Here is a 21,131-nt window from a genome sequence, read left to right on the forward strand (position 1 = left end):
ACACGAGAAGAGTCAGAGATCACTCAGACAGATCTGATCTAGTTAGTTTACTGGGTTCTAATCAGTAAATTTAGGTATGTAAAATATTTAATAAGTACAGATGAGCTGGCAGTCAAGAGTCTACTACACTTAGAGTTAGTATGGGATACAAAGATTATCACTTAAGCTTACTATACGTATCTTAAATGTTACATGCATGCAAAAACTGTCACTTACCAACCCATCGATGTCTGGTGTTGGGTAAGGGATCTCGCAGCCTTGAGGGGTAACCTTGAGAAGCGTCCCTGCTCAAGGGGACATCACTGCTGCACAGCCAGCTGCTATGGAGGGAGGGCTCAACGGGCCCTGATGGCTGCATATATTTATAGTGTAAAGTGGTTGATTTGTAGTCAGAGTTTCTGCTGTGTTAATGCAGTTTCAGCCGCTTATCAGCCCAGTCTCCAGCCAAACCGGTTTTTTTGGGTTTGGTGCTGAGTTCTCACTGATAGCCTCACACAATAGGATTAACTTTGATTAAGCCTACTTGCTGAGCATCTGCATGGACCAAAGTTCAGTTAGTTCAAACAGGAGGAGTGCATCCGTCACAGTAGTCTATAAACAGCAGTACCTAATCAAAGCTTTAGCTTTTTCTGTGAGCTAATAGTACCTGCTCTTTTTTATTCTAACTAAATTGTGAAACTGGCAAACAGCTCTGAATTCTTGTCCATACTGAAATGGACTGAAAACTAAACAATTTGATAAATATTTATGTAGCAAGGCAGCTATGACATGCAGAGGAGACGGCTGATCTTGGAATACTTTTATTGTTCTCATTGCCACTTACTACTAAAATCAGGTATTTAAACCAACCTGTTACACACAACAGACGCATCTCATGAAAAAGTTAAGTATTTATTACTAACTGTTATATAGCTCCAGAAAACGAATATTATTCCGTAGAGAAAAACAATTACTTTTATTCAATAAACACTTCCTAAAAAGTACATAACAATTGCCAACAAGAAGGAGATCCTGGTTTCTTTTCCACTGCTCCCATGACCCCATGCCTTCGCAGAGCTAACGGCCTTTCATTCAGCAGAATATTTCCAAGAGAGACTGCTGTCTTCCTTTTTTGCAGTTGTGGCTGTCATTATTCTTCTCCATTTGGAAGAAACCCTTTTGCTCTGTCCAATTTGTCCAGAACCTCACTATAAAGACCAATCATCTGGAGAATATAAGCACCATAGTTGTCAACAAGGATGGATGAAGTTGTATCATTCAACTACATAATACAACAAAGTGACAGGGAACAGAAGCAAGGGAGTAGGTGGGAGACTTCCACTAGCTTCTAAAGCTAAAATTTCAGATTGATGTAAAGACTTTGGCACAGATTTAAATACAGTGGTTTAAGGAAAAAAGTTAAATCAGTGCAAGCTAACAAAGGTCGTTTTATTTATACTGACATAAAGCATAGTTTATAGCTGAATCTTACATCAGTGAATAAACCTATTCACCGAATCACAGAATGGTTGAGGTTGGAAGGGAGTGATCTCAATTCTTATTGTCTTAACCGATGTACTTAAAATGGTATAAAAGTTGGAACCAGCTCGATCACCCAGCTTGTGCATAAGAGAATGAATGATGACTGCATACACCAGCCAGGCCGCACTGTGTTGCAATCAAGGTAGGAGCACCAGCCAAAAACTGTAGAGAGAAGCTTACTCGTGGACAGAGTAGTAAAAAGTGTTGTTGCCTTCTACAGAGGTACTAGCCCTGAAATTTCTCCCTCACAGGAAGTGGCTAAGCTACACCTGAAAAGATGAGCTTTAATGATTTTATTCACATCAGCTTAAACCCTATTTATAAGACACCAGATTATACTAGAAACCAAGCTTGAAAGTATTCATACAACAGCTGATTTAAGTAAACTGGTACAGCACCTTGACTTTAGTGAAAGCAGGCAAGGTACAAGGGTTCTCCCATGGCCACAAATATGCCACAAAGTTTATTTCCAGTCAGCCATTTACATGATCCTTCCAGTAAAAGAACACTACATTACTGTTTCTATTGTCTATCAAAACTTTTCTGGCCTCACTTTGAAAAAATCTTTTAGCATCAAGCTCCCCCAAAATATTTAGGTACTATGCTTCTCCTGAAACTCTTTAAAGATCATCTGTAGTGGTTTCTTTACCCAGCTCCGTATCTCAAATTCAGGCCAGACATCCAATCCCACATCCTCAAATCCATCTGCTTACACTTACATGGCCTTCATAGCTTTTCTTCAGAGATCCTAAGTGATTGAGGAAACGCATTCCTAATCCACACCACTGCTCAGCTTCCTTATATTTACCAACAGTATACTGAAATATTCCTGTATTCCAGGCTCTTGTCATCAACCAAAGGACCTCCATCTCTGGGTAACCATCCTGGAGTAGCAAACAAGAAGCAGCAGCTCCTCAGAAAATAGACCTTCACTTTAAACCTGACAAGTCTAGAGTGCATTAGAGTTTAGTTTTAGAGTGGGAAAACAGTTGGTTGTTTTGTTTCTCCTAAGCAAAGGGCAATTCCTTCAGATCCATCCTGTACTTCACAGTTCATCTGCACTACTGTCAAACAGCTTGTTTCCAACATGGGTAAGGTCAGAAAATACAATTCTGTGGGACTGGGAATGACGCTAGAATGGAAGTATGCTTTCCAACAGCCTATCTGCAGACAGGCTGAACTTGCTGCTGCCGTACTTTCCAGTTTATCCAAACAGTACTGAATAGCAGGACATACTTGCTGACTACAGATTAGAAGCAGCAGTTCTTATGTCTTCAGAATTTCTCTATGCACTGTGGCAATGGCTTGCCAGAGTGAAAGCTGCCCTTGTAACTGCAGAACAGAAACCAGAGTATCCAATACTTTGAACCTGGTGGGGAACTGATTCAGTTGGGGAAGGGAAGGACAAGCAATTATTTATTTGCAATGCAAATCCTTAAGGGGAGGCTGGATGGACTTCTTTTCCCTCTTTGATAGATATGTCTCATCCTAAGTAAGATGGCCCAGATTGAATTTCTGAACTGCAGCATCCATTTCTGAATAGGAGGTATAAATCATGAGTGGTGTACCAGCTTTCTAACTGATAATGTACTGATGTGATGCCCCAATATCCTTGGTACCAATTAGTACCTGCTGCCATGAGCAAGACTGCAAAAGAAGGCCTTCTAGTCCTGTGAAATTTTGCTGTTGTGAGTATCAGTCCATATTAACATTTCATTCGTATCCCTCAACAAGAACATTATCAAAGTTATAGATGAGAACTTTGGTGAAAGGCAGGCATGAACGTGGACACATTCTTTTTTGGGGAAGTCAGGAACAGCGTATCTGTATGCCACTTTTATAAAAGAAGAGACATTCAAACCTGACTAAAGAAATGGCCATGCAATGGAATGAAGCTATGAAACATAGTATTCGTTTCATTAGTCCTAACAGGAATACTCCTTAACTGATTTTTACCTATGAAATTTTAAGTAGAAATGTCTGACTTCCTCAGTACAACTGCCTTCACTGTACAGCATTATGCTTCAGGCCTGAAAGGAGCAGCAGAAATGCTTACTGAAAGAAAGATTTTACTCTCCATATACCTGTCCTCACAGAAACAAGGCACCTGGTGCCACAAGTACTGACAGCACAGTAAACTAGTTCTAGGTCATTTGGAAAAAATAGTAACATAGTAAGTTCCCAAACACATTTAACAAAACAGAGCTGAGAAAAAAGCAAGACTGGTATCCAAATTTTAGCCAGCTTTAAACTGATCTGGAAAAGTAATCTGCATTTAAAAAAAACATATTCAGCATAAGAATGTAGAAAGCAAGAGGAGGAAAGATGGATGTTCTAGCTCAAGATGCTTCTCAAATAGGCACTGAAAATTTGGCCTTAAATGTCTCTAAAAAATCCCTTACAAAATCCAGGGAAATTTGTAATTCAGTCATAAATATCCAAGAGGCATTTCTTTTGAGGTAATTTCAGTGTATCTTTTACTGAAGTCTTAGCTGCTCCACATATAACACTATATAATGTTCAGTCTACTAATTATTCTCAGTCTGATGATAATTTTTTTAAAATGTGCTCAAGATCATCTCCCAATCTCTTGTTTTCCTGTTCAACTTACTGTGCTGCTGACTACACTCAGAGCATCTTCAAAGTAGTCCCACACCTCCTGCAGTACACAGGCATCCAAGTCCGTTAATCCAGTCGGCAAAGAAAGATTAATCAAACTATGTAAGCATTTGCTGACAAGTGAAACAGAGCAAAAGAGGAAACATTAAATACCATGTGCACAAACAGCTACTTTTTAGTATCAGCAGCACACTAACTTATGTCTCTATGATTGTCAGACAGACATGTCCACCTTGGTGCTTACTACACTCACATTCTTACAGCAGAAACATACATTTTCGTAGTATCAGATCTCATTCATATAAACTAAGCAAAAAAAGAGCCAAGAGCAGCAAGTATTTCATTATTTTCATTGCTGGGCTTTAAAGTAACAAAGAAGGAAAGGCATATTTTCTAGGGTGCTACACATGACAGCGAGGAAAAAGTACCTTTTCTAACTTCACCAACAAGAACTAAGTAGTCGGCATCCTCAGAAAATCAGTAACAAATACATGGTTTCTGAAAACAGGTCTTTCTTTCTCAGTGTGAAGTGAGAAAGGCAATATTAACAGCTGCCTTTGCCCAGTGGTTACTGCAAGGAACTTGGAAAGGAGGAAGAAAATCCTTTATGGGATATAAGTGAGAGAGAAGGACACACACCAGGTTGTTTTTCAGATTTCATAAGGTACAGCTGTTAGAGAGCCAGTTACTCAGCAAAATAAATCACATATGTGCTATGGCATCATATCACTAACTTACAATTTATGGCCTAATTCTTCTCAGCCCTTAATTTCTTTTCACTTCATTGTCTTTGAAACACCTAGTTCACTACTGCAGGGTAACATTTGACATGAACACCTTCCTCACAAGAAACAGCCAGAGACCTCTTCTGGATCCAATTTTCATTTTCCTTCCTCAATAGATTCATTTATTGGAAATACGACTGTTTCAGAAAATATGTCAAGTAAAAAAATTGCAGTTAACACATCTATTAGACAGTCATACTTGAGAGGTAAGTTGGTTGGCCAGCAAGAAGTGGAACCTTGCACATAAACTAAAATCCACTTTTTTCAAATTGCAGGCTTTATTCCCTGTCAGCATTTCCAGTCACAGGCTCATGGCAAAGCTATGTGATAACACTAACCTAAATTTCACAGCATCAATGACAGTCTGTGTTCTGTGAAGGTTTAGTGCACTCTTGAGAGCTTTCTTACACAGTACAGGATACCGAGCTGGAGATTCCATTGCTAATGCTTAAAAGCAAAAGAAAATAGAGAAGAAGAAGAAAGAAATGACTGAAGCCAGACTTTAATCTCATTGGTCACTAAAATAAACTACAGCATGTTGCCAGATCCCTTGTGATAAAAAACTGAAAAGAGATTTGCTTACTGCCTGGGCTGTCACAATCTAGTGCTTCTCTACTACTTTCTTACTGTTTGCATCCTCAATGAGGACTGCAAGGCAGAAGCACAGTAGATTTCCTAATTTACAAGTAGTCTCACTGCTGTTTACTTCCGGTGCAGTAACCCAAAAATATTGGGGGGGGTCTAAAGTAGAGAGTATTGTTTTGTCTCCTCGAACATGAATATCTAGATGGCAAAATCAGGCAGGAGCAGGATGTCAGTATGGTGTTTCCAAGCCCAGGTGTGTACTCCCTCAAGACAAAGGAGATAAGTAGGTGTTTATGCAATCCTACAGAATCCCCTCCAAAGATTTGCCACAGTAGCTCTAAATTTTACTCATCTTCCTTGGATCCTCAAGGACTTTAGATCCTCAGGGAGGCATGACTAGAACTTTGTGATGAAAGTATGGTACAGTATAGAGAAATGCTATTTACAAATTAACTACACTAACTTTAACTTGAAACTGCATATCTATCCCGAAGTCCACATCCTAAAACTTCTGTATTGGGGCATGAATCAGCTAGGGTCATTCTCTGGCCTTTGCCAGTTTGGAGCTTGTAAAAGTTTATCTGAATAATCTTTTCCAGACTCACAACCTATACAAATGTCTCAGGGTCTAGAAATGGAAGGATGTCGCAAATTTCTGGTTCATCATCCACGTAATACAGTATTTCAAAATACAGATCTCGTGATGTTGCTGAGATCCTACACATCTTTGCTTCAGGACAAAATATATATGGTTAGACTCATTTTCTGCATGCTGCACAATACATGATAATCCTGGTCACCCCAAATGAACAGGAAAGAGCACCAAAAGCTGTTTTTCATGACTTGAAGAACTATGAAAGTACAAATGCAGTCCTTACATGCAATGATTTCTAGTGTCTTGACCTCTATTTGTGGTTGCTCCCACACTGACTCCATAAGGTTGTGGAGTGTTGGATCATTCAGTTTGGATCTTGCTTCAAATTCATAAAGCAGCAACAAGGTGTCTGTTGGGTCTTCAGCAAAATCTCCTACAGAAGAGACAGAATTGCCTGTATGTAATGATTCATTTTCTTAAAGCCACATGGTGTACCAGAAGGTAGAAATTTTGCTTCCAACAGGCAGGGAAACCGTTAAGGTACTCAGATTTAACAGCAGAGCAAGTGGAACGCTGAAGCAGTCTTGGACAGAAACCTCAGATGTCCAAAGCACAACCCCATCAACCACCATGCCTCCCCCCCATCCCCCCCAAAAAATCTGGATTGTCTGTAATTGGCTAAATTCACGCAACCCTCCTAGGCAAGGTAATAGCTACTAGGGAAGCCATTTTCATAGACAGGTAAAAGAGATAACAGAAGGCCACCAGCTCAGAAGGTCAGCTTATGAAAGAAGTTATCATCAGCTTCAAATTTTTCTATTGGACTTGTCCCCTTTCTGGCAGAAAAGCCCTCAAGAAATCCTTAAACACAGAAGAAGGGTGGGAGAACAGTAGAACTGCTAGGAAGGTATAAACCTGATACAAATGCCAAACAATCCTTTACTGAACTATCACAAAGACCTTTGTTTTTACATCTAAAAGACATTCTCAGCTTCCTTTAGGGCAACAGACTTGTCCACACGTTGGCTAAGGTCTAGTGAAGAAGTGAAGGAAGCACCAGGCTACCATTCCACAAACCTCGGCAGGAGAAACTGCAATATGTCCCTGTCCTGAGATAATCAACCCATTGGGATTTTAAGGATGGAAAATTAAAAGGGAAGAAGTCTTCCTGAGTTATCTTGCCTTCAGTGCAAAAGGGCAAAGAGAAGCTGAAATCCAGGCCATATAATGAACCTCTCATTCTGAAATTTTAAGGGGAAAAAAACCCAGCAAGTAAATTTCTTGACAAAAGTTAAATACTAATGCATCTTACAATGGAAACTCCAGTGTCCCAAACCTGTAACCGAAAAGAAACCAGACCACAGGCCAGACAAGGAATGCCTAATGGAATTTTTCTACCAATACACTACCAAAAAACTGAAGCATGCATCCTCTAGGCTAACAGTCACTCAGCATCTCAGCTGTCAGCTGAAAGCACGCCAGTCTCCAGTAATATCAGATCTAAATTGACATGGAATAGTCAGGGAACAGAGGATGGGTTTTGGCACTTCGAAGTATGGTAGCAGGACTTTCTGTATTCTGAAATGCCTTATATGGGAAGAGGCTAGTAAAACTACTAAAACAGTGCAAGCGTGACGCCACTCTAGAGGAAAAAGCTTAGAGTTTCTTAACATTTAAGAAAGAACAGTCAACCCAACTTCACTCTGAAAGATTGTTCCACACTTCACAGCACCTACAGAATAAAAAGCCTGCAATGACATACAAAAAAAAGTAGTCGGCTTTGCCAATCATATATCATACATGCCATATCATATTGCCATGTATCTGCTTCAACACTCTTCAGCTGAGACAGCAATTCCATACGCCCTGCATTTTTCATTAATACAGTGACTAAGTCTAAGAGTTACATGTGCTGAACAGACACACTTTGTAGCTTACCTGTTAATTTCAGAACTTTCCATATCTCCTTGCATGCCTGTAGATGTTGAAGGGCCTGAGTCAAAAGCTCCGCCTATTTTACAAAATTTAAGAAGTTATTTTTGTCATAGTTTTAAAAGCAAAAGGAATATACATGTCACAACTAACAGGATCTTTATACCTAACTATAAAATAAATTAAGAATCAGCCTAATTAGTACATCATCTACACCAGTTACTGTTTTGGGGTTTTTTTTTTCCTCTCTCTTTGAAAAAGACCTCCACATCTCAGACAAAGCCTCTTCACACTGAACATTCCATTGGTCCAGAAAGAACCATATGGGTTCCTATGGGACATCATTTATTTTAGCTCCCAAGCATAAAATAGTGCTATTGAGACTGACAAACCACTGAATCCCACAACACAAATTGCTGTGCATTGCTCTCCACAAAAGTAAGTTTCTACAACAATCACTGTACAGCAGACTTCCGTACTTCCTTCATAACCACTGTACATTTTCCTTAATCTTCTTACCACAGTAAGTACAACACCCCAAAAAAAGGATGTATGCATAAAAAACAAAAACAATTGTGAGCTTTATCACCACCAAACTGGTAACTACTTCCAGCAACGGCATAATCCTAAAGATGCAGTAATCTGCCTGACTAACCAATGTTTAGCAGCAGACTCCTTACATAATATATAAGGTAGACTGAAATTCCTCTAAGAGAAGGTACTGCCATGACCCTGCTGATATAAATCTGTTCAAATCCACTGAAGTCAACAGAACTAATTTACAGAAATCCAACATTTACAATTGTCTGGAAAGCACTAGGTGCACTGATTCCAATTAACTATGGAAGGTTCCCATGCTTACATTCTCAATATCCTGTTCTGAGTGAAAAAACTAAGACCTCAAAATCAAAAGAAAAAATGCTACACTGATACATACAGAATCAGTTAACAGAGCAATGCCCTACCTGTTCAGAAGGTGTTACTTGTTGTCTCCCCATTTCCAGATCAACTGCAGCTGCCATCAACAGGCATGTCTTCTGAGCAATTAGAACAGCTTTGTCAGAAGGACAAAACTGGGACAACTGACACCAAAATTAGGAAAAGGTAATGAGAATTCTGCCCATATAAAGCAATTTCCTCATGAACAGATGATTGCTGAGTCTCCTCTATGACACTTTTAGTAATCAGTCATGAATAGTATATATTCATATTGCAATTTTACTTGTACAATTACACAAGAAGATTATTTTAAAAGTGTAAAGCAGTGTTGGAATCCCCTCTCTACAAACACATACAAAACTCACACTGTTGGTAGAAGTTCTGTATGGAGATTAGGACTCAAGTACTTAACATGTTTGTATTTATGATAGAGTTTCCAAACATCAGAATCCATTTATTTTAGAAAGTTCTCATTGAAGTCTAAGTTTCTTATGACATTTTTAAGCAACAGAATGTAAAGCATGACAATAATGCTTACATTTTGTATTACAAGTCAATCTCGTTCTGACAAAAGTGCTCCATCTTCAGAGCATACAAGCATGTCTCCAAGGAGATACCTGATACATGGATTTAACTTCTAACAGAACTAGACAGATGACAATATTCCTCAATCAGAGATACTATTAGCACGAGCACGTACCTTGAAAGACAGTAGGAAAAAATCCCTCATCTTTTCAGGGCAGACCCTGAACTGTACAGCTAAGTTCCAAGCTAACAAAGACATAAAAAACGAAGACTAGAATAAAAACCTTCAATGTTACAGGTATGCCCATCTAATCTCTGGTAATAGGCAGTTCACGTTCTACAATTCAATTTCTTCATCAAAATATCATCAACAGCTCATTTAACAACAGCAAGAAATATCGTTACTAGTGATTTGTTAAAATAGCTTATTCATGCTTTCAAATTTTGTCTTAATAATTTCATCATAACCAAGTATCCATTCTACCACATACCCTACCCACAACAGCATGAACTGGAAGAAGCATTTTCTTATGTTAGTAAACAAAACTAGTATCTGAATAAAAGCGTTGAACAATATTCCCGACACAAATAAAAAAAAAGGGAAAAACCCCACAACATTCTGAAACATTCTCCATTTTATCCCAGCAGGGTCAAGTACATGCAATTAAATACACAATTCTGATTGGTAAATGGATGAGCCATCTAAAGACAATCAAATTATTTATGTATGAGAATCTGACCCAATTAAATGTTTAGATTCTACAGTGATTTTTCAGATTCTAATTTTCATGTTAATTTATTCCTGAGAACATGCTTTTGTAGTCTCTGAATTGTTTATTCTGTGAGTGAGAATGCTGCCTTGGAAAGGTCATGGTCACCACAGATTCGATTCACACTCATGTTACTGTATTTGACCTCTGCTGCTTCTCTCCCTCCTTTGCTACTCTTTATTGGAGCATGGCTACGTTGTGAGGACATGCGCAAAAGCTCATCATGGCAGATGTCTTCTGTTACTGATCTCAACTATTTTCTCTCCTGTATGCTCTGGCAGAAGCAAGAATCTGAAAAATTGCTTCAACCCATTACCCTACGTTTATATTTTTAGACAGCAAATGCACTGACTCCTTTACCAAAACAGTGTAACAAAGACTACTAAATGAGGATCCAGAGATGCGCTATGGATAGTGCTTAGGACAGCTCCATGAGAGCTGCATTTCCCACTAGGAAACACTTTATCTGTGATAATGTTTGCTGTTTAGATTTCATATAGTGTAGTTCCAGGCAAACTCCAGGACTGCTGATTTAAGGGACTAATGAAGACAGTCTGTCTGGTGGCAGAGGTAAGCTCATCCTGCACCAATCACACCAGTACACTCATCTGAACTCCCAAATTCTTACCTTGCCTACATGAGAATATGCATACTCAGGATCGGCAGTAAGTTTTTTTTATTGCTCTTAGCAGCATTTTTTTCCAGACACTGAAGAAAACCATTATTCTTCCTATTTGCCTGATTTTAAATTTTACTTCTGTAACAGTCTTCGTAGTGAAGGGCTAACTAAGAGAAAAATGGTGAACTCTGAAGAGTTGTATCATGGACACATACAACAATTCCTGTGGTGAAGGGAATAATGTATCAGCTATCCCATCAGTCAAATAGACCTTCTGTGAGTATTTGTCTTGACAACTGACTTAAAACGGGAGCCATATCAGATAGTTTCAGAAGACAGAAAATGCAGCAGGAGAACTTAAAGACTAGTTAAGGCAGTGACTGCCAAAGGTGACAAGTTTTATAAATCTACTACATCTTTAAACACTTCTTTCTTCCTTAAGGTCTGGCTAAGTGGAGGTGGAAGGGATTCAGTTTAGATTTTGAGAGTGCTACCTACCAACTTTTCTAAACCAGTGAGCTTCAAGGATCCTCATGTCCCCTGTAAATTTCTCTTCTGTGAAAGACTCAGCAAGTCTCTTGTGAGCTGCAGAAAATGTGTTGTTCAATACATAAGTGATGCTTTCCGAGCAGAATAAAAACATTTCCAAGTCTAATAACTACAATACAAAAAAGAGGTTTCCAAAACTCCCACATAATTCCTGATGAAGAGTTATTCTCACAACTTAAATCTAATATGCTGGACCAGAGAGGCTTATAAAAAACATCAAAAGGTGCCTCAAACAGCATTTTAGATAAGATATATAAGGCTGCCAACAAGTACTGCCTCTTCAAAGTTTACTGACACTGAAGTCTAATGCACAGGAGTTATACTTAATTTCACCAAAAGTTGAGGGTTTTTAAATTTAATAACAGGTTTGAGGCCTTTCTTCAAGGAACCTTTAATTAATTTAATTCTAGTCTTTATTCTCTTCTCCTAGTTGCAGTAAGAATGGCTAGTGTAGAAGAAGTTCTACAATCTCATTAACTTTCTTGTCCAAGATAGGAAGAGAGGGGCAAAAAAGATTTAGTGAAAATAAGTATTTCTTCTGATGGAGAAAAGTCCTCTGTAAAACTCCTGTACCTTTTCCAATGCAAACAAGACAACTTAAAAGTGGGAACCAATTTTGACAAGCCTCTCCCATCTTTCAGCAATTTTATATTATTCCTTGCAGTTTTCTAAGCCTTCCAGGGCAAAAAAATATAGCATTAACTTAATTTTAAAAATGCTCCCTTTTAAACAGCTAGAACAGCAAAGACCACCATTGGCATTTAATTAATGCCAGTAGAAAGTTATGCTGTTAATTCAGTTTACAAAACCAAACTTCTTCCTTTTGTGGTAGCCCTGCTACTAAAGATACTAACTTTGTTCCTGCCAATGCAGTCAGAGTAGGAGACTGTCACTTGAGGCCACCCAGGCTGTGGCTTGTACCCAAATATCTGTTGTTTGCACGCATGGCCTTAGGAAGGATTAAAGGGAAACTGCCTAGAAGAAACCACCCCTTTGTCTGAGAGAAGCTCCCAAGTACAGGCTTTACCAGAAACAGTTTTTTCAACACTAGCCTGCAAGCTTTCCATAGCAAAAACTGGTAGCACTGAGATCCAGCTTCACAACACTGTTGAATCTCCAGTTTCAATTTTCACTGATTTCAGTGGGAAGTTGGGAACCTAGACTGAAATAAGGAGTCTAAACATTTGGTTGGACCTAATCATATCATAAAACATTCACAGATGAAAGAACTACAGAAAATGTAAATAAAACAAAAGCATACCCAAGGTCAAGTAAGTCAGCATTGAGTTGATATCTTCACCTCTAGAATGGAGGAAAAAGTAAGTTTTAGAAAATGTTTGGTTAACTTTCTAACAACAGAACACATTATTTATGTTGGAATACAACATCTCCGTAACTATGGATATAATCATTCTTCCCCTGACGAACATCTCAGGCATTAGAAACTTCTAGCATCTGAAGATGCAGAAGGAGTACTGAAGGCCTGCAAAAAGTTTTACTGATCTGCAGCAGTGAAGGTCGTTGTAGAAGTGCAGCAGGAGATTTTCTCAGTTGTTGGTGCTGCAGGTTAAACTTCAAACCCACTGACACTACGCTGTTCTCTTGACAGTCAAAATCCAGCAGTACAGTTCTCCTACTTCTAAGCCAACACACCATTTGCAAAGTGGCTAGTCTTCAGCAAGGGAGGTCCCACTGTGAAGTTCTCACTCAGAACTTCTGAAAGATATCACATCCTAGTGTCAAAGTTAAAGAGGTTGCTTAGCTCACATTCCCCATCAAAAATACCTGACAGTCTTACGCATTAATAAAAGAGGAAGGCAAAGAGCAAATATTTAAAGGAAAGGCTATACAAGTAGAAAAGATGTTCCTATGTGATGTCATTAGGTCAAGTTGGGAAGTCATCTGGGCAGACTTCTTACCAGCATAAAAACTACTCTCTGGATTACTCTGCAAGAAGATAAGCCCAGCAAGAAAATACTACACCATTTGTACAACATATCCGCAACAAGAAAATGGTTTTGCAAATGGACTCACCTTTTCTCTTCATTTTCTGCCATGAACTTTGACAACATAAGACGAACCAAACATCTAAATATGAGAAAAACAAGCAATGAAGAAACAAGAATTTTTTTTCCAACAGTGTACTTTGTCCTAATTTTCCAGAAAGTATCCCACTTTTCTTCCTTATGCTATCAGCCCATGGAACTCACAGAAGAATTCAAAGCGTCAAACTGAGAATAAGATTATATTATCTCCCACCCTATTGCCTTATTTTGTATATCACTTCGTTAAATCATGTAATAGTAAGTAAATAAATGTACTTCAACAAAGGCTTTAAGCAAACATTGGAATAAATACATCTGTCTCACAATATTTGTTTTTATAAACATGATAGAATATTTCAATAAGAAGATACCGCTTCATCAGAGGATACAAACGAACCATTATTTTCACCAAATACCTTGTTGCAATCTCATTAGAGTCACTGTTGGTCATCTGTTCAAATCACAGTGTAATCATAAAATTCAGAGCAACTAATATGATTTGCTTGGGAGAGACTTAGAACACCTGTAGATACTAAGAGTTCAGGCTTGAGGTACATCTGCAGCACCAAAACCACTGCTAACTAATCTTTCATCTACTCTGTTTTCCACCTTCCTCAATATAATAAATCCTTTTTGAAAAAGAAACCAGAAAAATTTCTCTTTCCTTGTAAATATCTTGAATTCTCACTTTAAAGCTGCAAATAATTGTCGGCAGTCTTGTAAATGTTCAGACAAATACTCCAAAGCCTTGATAGCCACAACTTGTTGTTCGTTCTGAAAAGAAATTAAAACATGTTTTGTATAAACTGCACTACCTCAGTTACCACCAAAAAAAAACCAAAACCCAAAGCAATAGCGTATTCCAAAAGTCTGTGCAGTCTACTAGCAGGAAAAAGAACAAAGGACTCTGCACAGAAGAGCCTCAGAGTCAAGAGAAAACCATAAGGAGAGATCATACGATTCCGTGCACAAAGAGCCTATGGCAAGAACAGGATCAGTACAAGTTGGCAAGGCTATCATGCCTTACAATGCTATGAAGAAAGCCCTAAAAGGCAACGAAAAAGCCTCTTCTAATTATGCCAATGCAATCAGCCAGTTCAGGCATTACTCAAGTCAGCATCCAAGAGGCAAACAGGAGGGACAATTGACTTTTCAGTCTTTCATTGTTGACTTATGTGTATTTTGTACACAGGTTCCCCCTAGCACGTCAAAGATCAAATCCCGGAGGCAGAAAAAGACGTAACATTTTGCTAAGGAGAATTTTACAGAAACACACCATCTCGTTTCCAGATACCAACGTTTATAACTCAGAATCCTTTATTTTCCTGAAGAAATATTTAAAAATACAATTTCTTTATATGTAAAATCAATTTCTGCTTTGCATTACAGAACACATTTGAGTGAGACCTTGGTCACAGAAGCATGAAATACTTAGAAATGCACAAAATACATAGAAATATTAAAAGTAGGTCAGGTTACAGAGGTTATAGCTGTCCTACTTATATCAATAAAGCAAAGTAAAGACAACGTTATCTGCTCTACCTCTAAAGCAATTTGGGCAGCTAAACTCAGGAGGTTAGTGCCTATATTTTCATCCACTCTCAGCTTGTCTTCATGTTGAGATGGCTTTTCTGCTAGCTTTCCCATTTCAATAACTGCTTCCACAGCTGAAATATACATAGGGAAAAATCACAGGTTTTTTATAGAAGCAATTGGAAGGTGGAAAATTCTACTGGTTTAATGAGGCTTTAGAAATAACTTATGAAAGGCTATAATTTTTTTTTTAATATGAAAAACCAAGACAAGAAAATCTGACTATACAAGCACTTCTCCACAATTATGCATTTCTTCCTAGAGAGGTGTCAAAAGGCTTTCCAAGCTACTAATCTAAGGAAACAAGGATGCCATACAAATGAAACTCTATCTCACATCCTTAATTTTGTTCTGCTAAATAACTGTTTGCCACCAAAGACAGAACACTTTCTCCAATACATTGTCTGGGCGTGATTCCAAGTTCCCACATCTTGGCTTATGCTAAGCGTGCTGCTGCTTTTATGTTCACACTGTGCTGTGGTTCCCGCTCTATATTATGTGAACAAATTATGCTGTCATTAAAAAGATGTAGAGAGAACAATTATTGGCACAGAACTCATCGGAAAATAAGCTCTGCATGTTACTCTGTATTCTAAGTAAGTATAGACTGTGTTTCTCAATTTTCATTACTTGAGCTAAGATTCTCGTTAAAATATGAAATGGCAGAACTCATTATAAAGAAGAAAGTGTCTACAGAGATATGTCATTCTGTAAGTCATCTCAGTAATTCATGTATTTTCTGGTAACTTCAAGCTTTACTTGTCCACAGAAATTAAGAGCAGCAATAATGGTTCTGTTAAGGTTCATTTAGCTCAGTATCCTTTTTTTATCTTGTACATGCATACAAAAGAATATTAGAAACAGTAAGTACACAGTGATTCTCACCCTGGGATGCTACTATAGCTTCTGCCCATGAGAAGATTAGAGACTTCCTAGCCAGAGGATCCATCCAGACAATATCAGATATGGCAATGGACTCCACATCTTACATACTGTGTGCAAAAAGCATCCCACTCTGACAGTTTAAATCTACAGCCTGACAGTTTCAATGCCTTTATAGACCCTTCTTCTAGCTACCCTCTATTGTGTCTTTCTCAAGATCAACAGTCCAAATCTGCTTAGTATTTTCCAATATATTCGGCACTTCTGCTCCTTGTAGTGGACCCTTTAGCTTTGAAGTTCTACCTTTATTAGTATCTTTCTCCATCACTGCAATCTTATAGACACTGAATTTAGTAAAGATGCTGTTTGGATCACACCTCTCTGCTTCTTTAACTGCCTCTTTAGCCTATTCACAGAAGAGATTAAAGGAAATCAGTACAATGACATCTTGAAATCAGTAATATAATTTGCAATAGAAAAGAGCTAAAAAGATACACAAAACATTAATGGTTATATTGTTGATATTTACATAATTACTCAAGAAGTTTGGTTTGGCAACATCCTCCCTGGAAAGAAAAGTGACAAGAGCAGAAGATGGCACCAAATGCTGACAATGACCAGACTGAGGAAAAAGCCAATTCCTCAAAATTAGAGCTACAGAGTCAGAAACCAAGAGAAGCCCTGAGAATGCTGAAAAATTAAACTCCCTTCTGTCACTTTGAACTGTGAAGTTTAACACCCCCAAACCAGAAGGCCTAGATAGGCAAAGCAGGTGCACTTCTCTGCAAAGGTGAGGGCTAACACACTGTTGTGGGAAGTTCTAGTGAGACATGTCAAACGTTTTTCCTGCCAGGGCTCATCTGTCTCGAAGAGAGGAGGACCTCTAATCTGAGAAGAAACCTGATATACTGAGGCATGGCCACACAACTTGTGGACTGTTTCCCCCATTAGAATGATAGGTGATACAAGAGGCCACCACAGCAGCTAAGATGATCAACAACATCTCTCTGCCGGATGATGCCATAGCAGCTAAGATGACAAACAAAATCTCTGCTGGATGATGCAAGATAGGCAAAGACAGTTCCCTCTCTCAAAGCAAAAGAGGTACAGTAACAAAGATGTAAATTAAGTCCCAATGACATAGCTACAAAAATAAAAGCAATGCAAATAAACAAACAAATAAATATGTATACATATATATTATATATACCTTGTCAACTTGTTTCAGATGAAGATAGCAAGAAGCCATGTTCCTCTGCAGCTTAGCCAAGTTCTGATCTATCTGCCCAGGTATGTAGAAGCTGACAGAATAATTGTACCAGTGAAGAGCTTCCGAATAGCTTTTTGCCTAGGAAATTAAAAAGAAAAAAACAAACCAAAAAAAACCCCCAACAAAAAATCCCAAATCCTTATTTGGGTAATTAAACTGCCTATGTTTTCCCAAATTTAAAAAAAAAAGTCATAGGAAATGAAAGATTTAGATAATCAAGTATATTCTAGTGTAACCTTTCCTCCAGAAGAGCGATCATTGGTCCCACAACACAGGTAATATTCATTAGGAGAACTGACACTTTACCTATTCCTACTCTTCCTTTATTCTTATGGCCATTATCAAAGACAGGACACTGGACTAGATGGGTCATTCATCTGACCCAGAAAGGACATTCTTATGACTAAATACAAACCAGAAATATTACTTCAAAAAACCTCTCTCTTCATGATACAAAGCAACCGAAACAGAGAGAAAAAGACAAAGTGTTTATCCCATTTAGACTGTGAACCCTGATGATACTATGCTGAAGCTGCTCCCCCCAACTATAGTTCCAATTTGGACGGAGAATTTATTTTAAAATGAGGAGGAAGGAACCTGTGTTATGAGCAAAATTCCTTCTTGACTACACAGGTGAGAGGTAATAAAATGGCATGTTTTTCTTTATATATTCAAGAAAACCAGTGTATGACAGAAATACAAGAGTAGAACATGAGCTCATCTTCTCCAAATACTGAAAGAATACGAAGGTATCTGGTTTTGAATAACTGAACTTACATATGCTCACAGTACAAATGTATATGAACTAAGATACAATGTAAGCATCCAAAGCTACTTTATATAGGCTAAAAAGAAAATCAATGTAAAAATTATAACACTTTGTGTTTCTTAAAGCAACAACTGACCATCAGAGAGTAGGAACTGTAAAATAGACAGCTCAATGTAAAGAATATTTTCAGTTTTTTGTACCCTTCCCAGGACAGAATCAGAATGATGGGCTGCACAGGTTCCTTGGCTGATCAGTTCTGGCCATAACTGTTCCCATGTACAAACCTTGAGATGAGGCTTACCTGAAACTTGATGTTGTAATGGAAAACAGCACCCAGCTGGATGAAAATAAAACCAGTGCCAACTAGAACAGTGATCTTAGTAACAGATTGCACTCTAACCAAAAACAGACACACCAAAGAGGTCAGAAAAAGCAGATCTTCACTTTCACTGATACAAATAACACTACTACTGTTTGGTCCCAAACCTCATAGTGTTTGGCAGCTCTGTCCCACAAGATGATGTGCAGCTGGTTCAAGGCTTCAGGCAACAGCTGTTTCCCAGTATAATGACCTGAAAAGATACTGCAAATCATCACTTTACAAGAACTTTAAGAAGCACACAGAGAAGCTCCTAAGAACTATCTGAGAAAGACTGTCCCATAGCCTACATCAAAAACCACTGGCACAGCAATAGTGTCAGCCTGGACCCAGTGTTTCATACCCTGCTTCTGAGAAAAAAAAAACCCAAACAAAAACCAACCAAACAAAACCCCCAAAAAGCCGTGGGTAAGAGAAGAAATATTTTCATGCTTGAACAATGTACATGTGGGTCTTGCACCTAGCTCGATGCTACGTAAAATATGGTCTGATTTCCAGCAGATCTAACAGTCAAAAAATACTATAGTGCTACAGATGCAACAGACCTGAAAAAGAAACTGTTACTCAGCTGCTCAAACAAGGATATGCAACCTGTTTTAATACTGACAAACAAAACCACATTGGGCTGGATGGACAAAGTATTAACATCACACAGAACTTCTGATAAATGTTTCTAATCCCACATGTATCAGTCACACACAGTCTACACTAAGAAGAAGGAATTATTCTAGCCAGTGAATTTAACCCTGCGCTTTATCATGACTCTCATTCGTTATGGAAGTTGAGAGTTGCCATGCAAAAAAAAAACATAAGGGAAAACAGATACAAATAGAAAGAAAGATGAGAATAAGCAAAAAAGTGAAAACCAGAATTCAAGACTTTAGCCAACTAAATCCGGCTTTCAGTAAACAGCAGCAAAAGATGGATACAGACCTATAATAATTTCTTCAACCTTTTGCTTAGCAAGCAGCTCCTTCTTATTCTGCAACAGGAACTCGATGTGGAGCAGGGTAAATTTTCCAAGGTCAGGTGAAGATTCAAATCGTTCAGGAACAGATTTCAGAAAATCAAAACCAACTGATTCCCTATTCATACAGAAGCATTTTTAAGAGGCTGCACAAGAAGAGCTGTTAATTTTCCATTCTAAAGAATAACATATCACACCGTACAGCATGCTTCTCATTAATACTACTGGCACACAATCACACTGACAGAGCAAGTCAAGGTATGAATTTACTGCAGTTCATCTATTCAGTAGTAACTTCCTATTAGCACATGCTTGTTTCACAGCATTCACAAGAGATTTTACTCCTCACAATGAAAGAGTAAGAATTTACTGCAAGATAGAAGCATATACATAGGTAATCATGATGGAGCATTCAACAGTGCTAAATTTCATGCCTCAATTTATTTTGCAGTAACTTGTTCATCCTTATACTGTTTTTCACAAGAATGATTCTAGGAGTCTAAGCTCTTTCATTCTGAAGGTTGGTTAGTTAATATGGAAGAAAGATTTCAGTCAGATAATTCCAGACTCACATATGTATTATTCCAGATATATATTAAAACTTCATAGGGAGAATCTTAATCATTCCAAAGTAAGGCTACAGCATTGCAAATTGCCACTCAACATTATTTCACACCCTGTTCTGCTGCTGCCACAATCTGTATCACCTTGCTATAGAAAAGACAGGCTCCCTCTTAAAACTGTTTATCTACCTCTGTGAGTTTTTATTTAAAATAAAGCATCACTGTATAATAGATGTTCTTTGCTTATAACAGAACACCTACAAAGCCCAAATACAGTGTTCACCCCACTTCGTGATGCTTTCATACCTTCCATGCTCCAGCAGCAGTTTGGCAGTATTCAAACAAAAGTCTAAAGACATCTCATGGTGCAGGAATTCTGCAACAGCTAGACAGGACACAAAGCAGTTGAGATTATTTAATCAACTTAGACACTTAACTCCTCAGTTTGCCATTTACCTCTTAAGGCTTCTTCGGGGGGCGGGGCGGGGGGGGGGGGGGGGAGGGCAGGACAGGACCAACCAAAACCAAAAAACCCCAATATAATAGTTCTAAAACAAAAGGAAGAATAAAACATGTCTACTGTGCTTCGACTTTCCTTTCATTATACAATTAATGTAGTACTACAGAAAGGTGACAGACTGATAGCCCTTGGAATTCTAGCCCTCTGTCTCTTTAAACAGGAACAGCATAGGCATTAGTAGCACAAACTTTTGCCTGAAGCTGCTTTCCATCAAAATGTCTCATCCTTATCCAGCAGAAACCACTTAAGACTGAGGCCAGTGCTCAGGCTGTGTGGTGGTATCACATTGCAATGGAAACTACTTAAGCCTAATGCCTTTAGCATTAGCTGTTGAGTTGACTGGTGCTGATAAGTAAGTACCAGTTTTAGACCACTCAGATAAAGTTTAAAAATTGCTAGACTGTGCTGGATGGTTAATAGCAAGATTTATACATTTGTAGCTTGGATGAGATCAGAGAAGGAACCCATAGGGACATAACTGTAACAGTTGTTAAAGGAAGCATTTCTAAGGCACCTGTGTACAAGTGCACAATACAAGATTTTAGTCAAATGCCTAAAACTTAGCAGGAACCTTCACTCAAAAGACAGAGAAGTTGCAGTGCATGGACACAATACTCTTTTCTGCCAGCCATACAAGAGAAGACAGACGCTCACTCATTAATAAACTTGCTTGAAAAACTGACTGGAGTCTTAATGCTACTAAA

The 21,131-nt window shown here is 38.3% G+C and overlaps 1 protein-coding gene across 1 annotated transcript in view; it reads right to left on the bottom strand.

Moving 5' to 3' along the window:
* Positions 1–784: 784 nt before the first annotated feature.
* Positions 785–21,131, bottom strand: part of TEX11 (testis expressed 11) — a 33,696-nt gene continuing 13,349 nt past the window's right edge. The window contains exons 12-29 of the mRNA XM_050902050.1: positions 20,214–20,292; positions 19,311–19,462; positions 18,485–18,570; positions 17,170–17,307; positions 16,263–16,365; positions 15,027–15,151; positions 14,173–14,258; positions 13,474–13,527; positions 12,701–12,741; positions 11,389–11,475; positions 9,677–9,747; positions 9,003–9,119; positions 8,044–8,116; positions 6,389–6,538; positions 5,264–5,372; positions 4,133–4,253; positions 2,241–2,405; positions 785–1,204 (exon numbers count right to left, since the gene is read on the bottom strand). Of these exons, the coding sequence (XP_050758007.1) occupies positions 1,130–1,204; positions 2,241–2,405; positions 4,133–4,253; positions 5,264–5,372; positions 6,389–6,538; positions 8,044–8,116; positions 9,003–9,119; positions 9,677–9,747; positions 11,389–11,475; positions 12,701–12,741; positions 13,474–13,527; positions 14,173–14,258; positions 15,027–15,151; positions 16,263–16,365; positions 17,170–17,307; positions 18,485–18,570; positions 19,311–19,462; positions 20,214–20,292 (1,832 nt within the window). The 3' untranslated portion in view covers positions 785–1,129. The remainder of the gene's footprint in view (positions 1,205–2,240; positions 2,406–4,132; positions 4,254–5,263; positions 5,373–6,388; positions 6,539–8,043; positions 8,117–9,002; positions 9,120–9,676; positions 9,748–11,388; positions 11,476–12,700; positions 12,742–13,473; positions 13,528–14,172; positions 14,259–15,026; positions 15,152–16,262; positions 16,366–17,169; positions 17,308–18,484; positions 18,571–19,310; positions 19,463–20,213; positions 20,293–21,131) is intronic.

Source organism: Gymnogyps californianus, chromosome 9, assembly GCF_018139145.2.
Source record: "Gymnogyps californianus isolate 813 chromosome 9, ASM1813914v2, whole genome shotgun sequence".
NCBI classification, from domain to species: domain Eukaryota; kingdom Metazoa; phylum Chordata; class Aves; order Accipitriformes; family Cathartidae; genus Gymnogyps; species Gymnogyps californianus.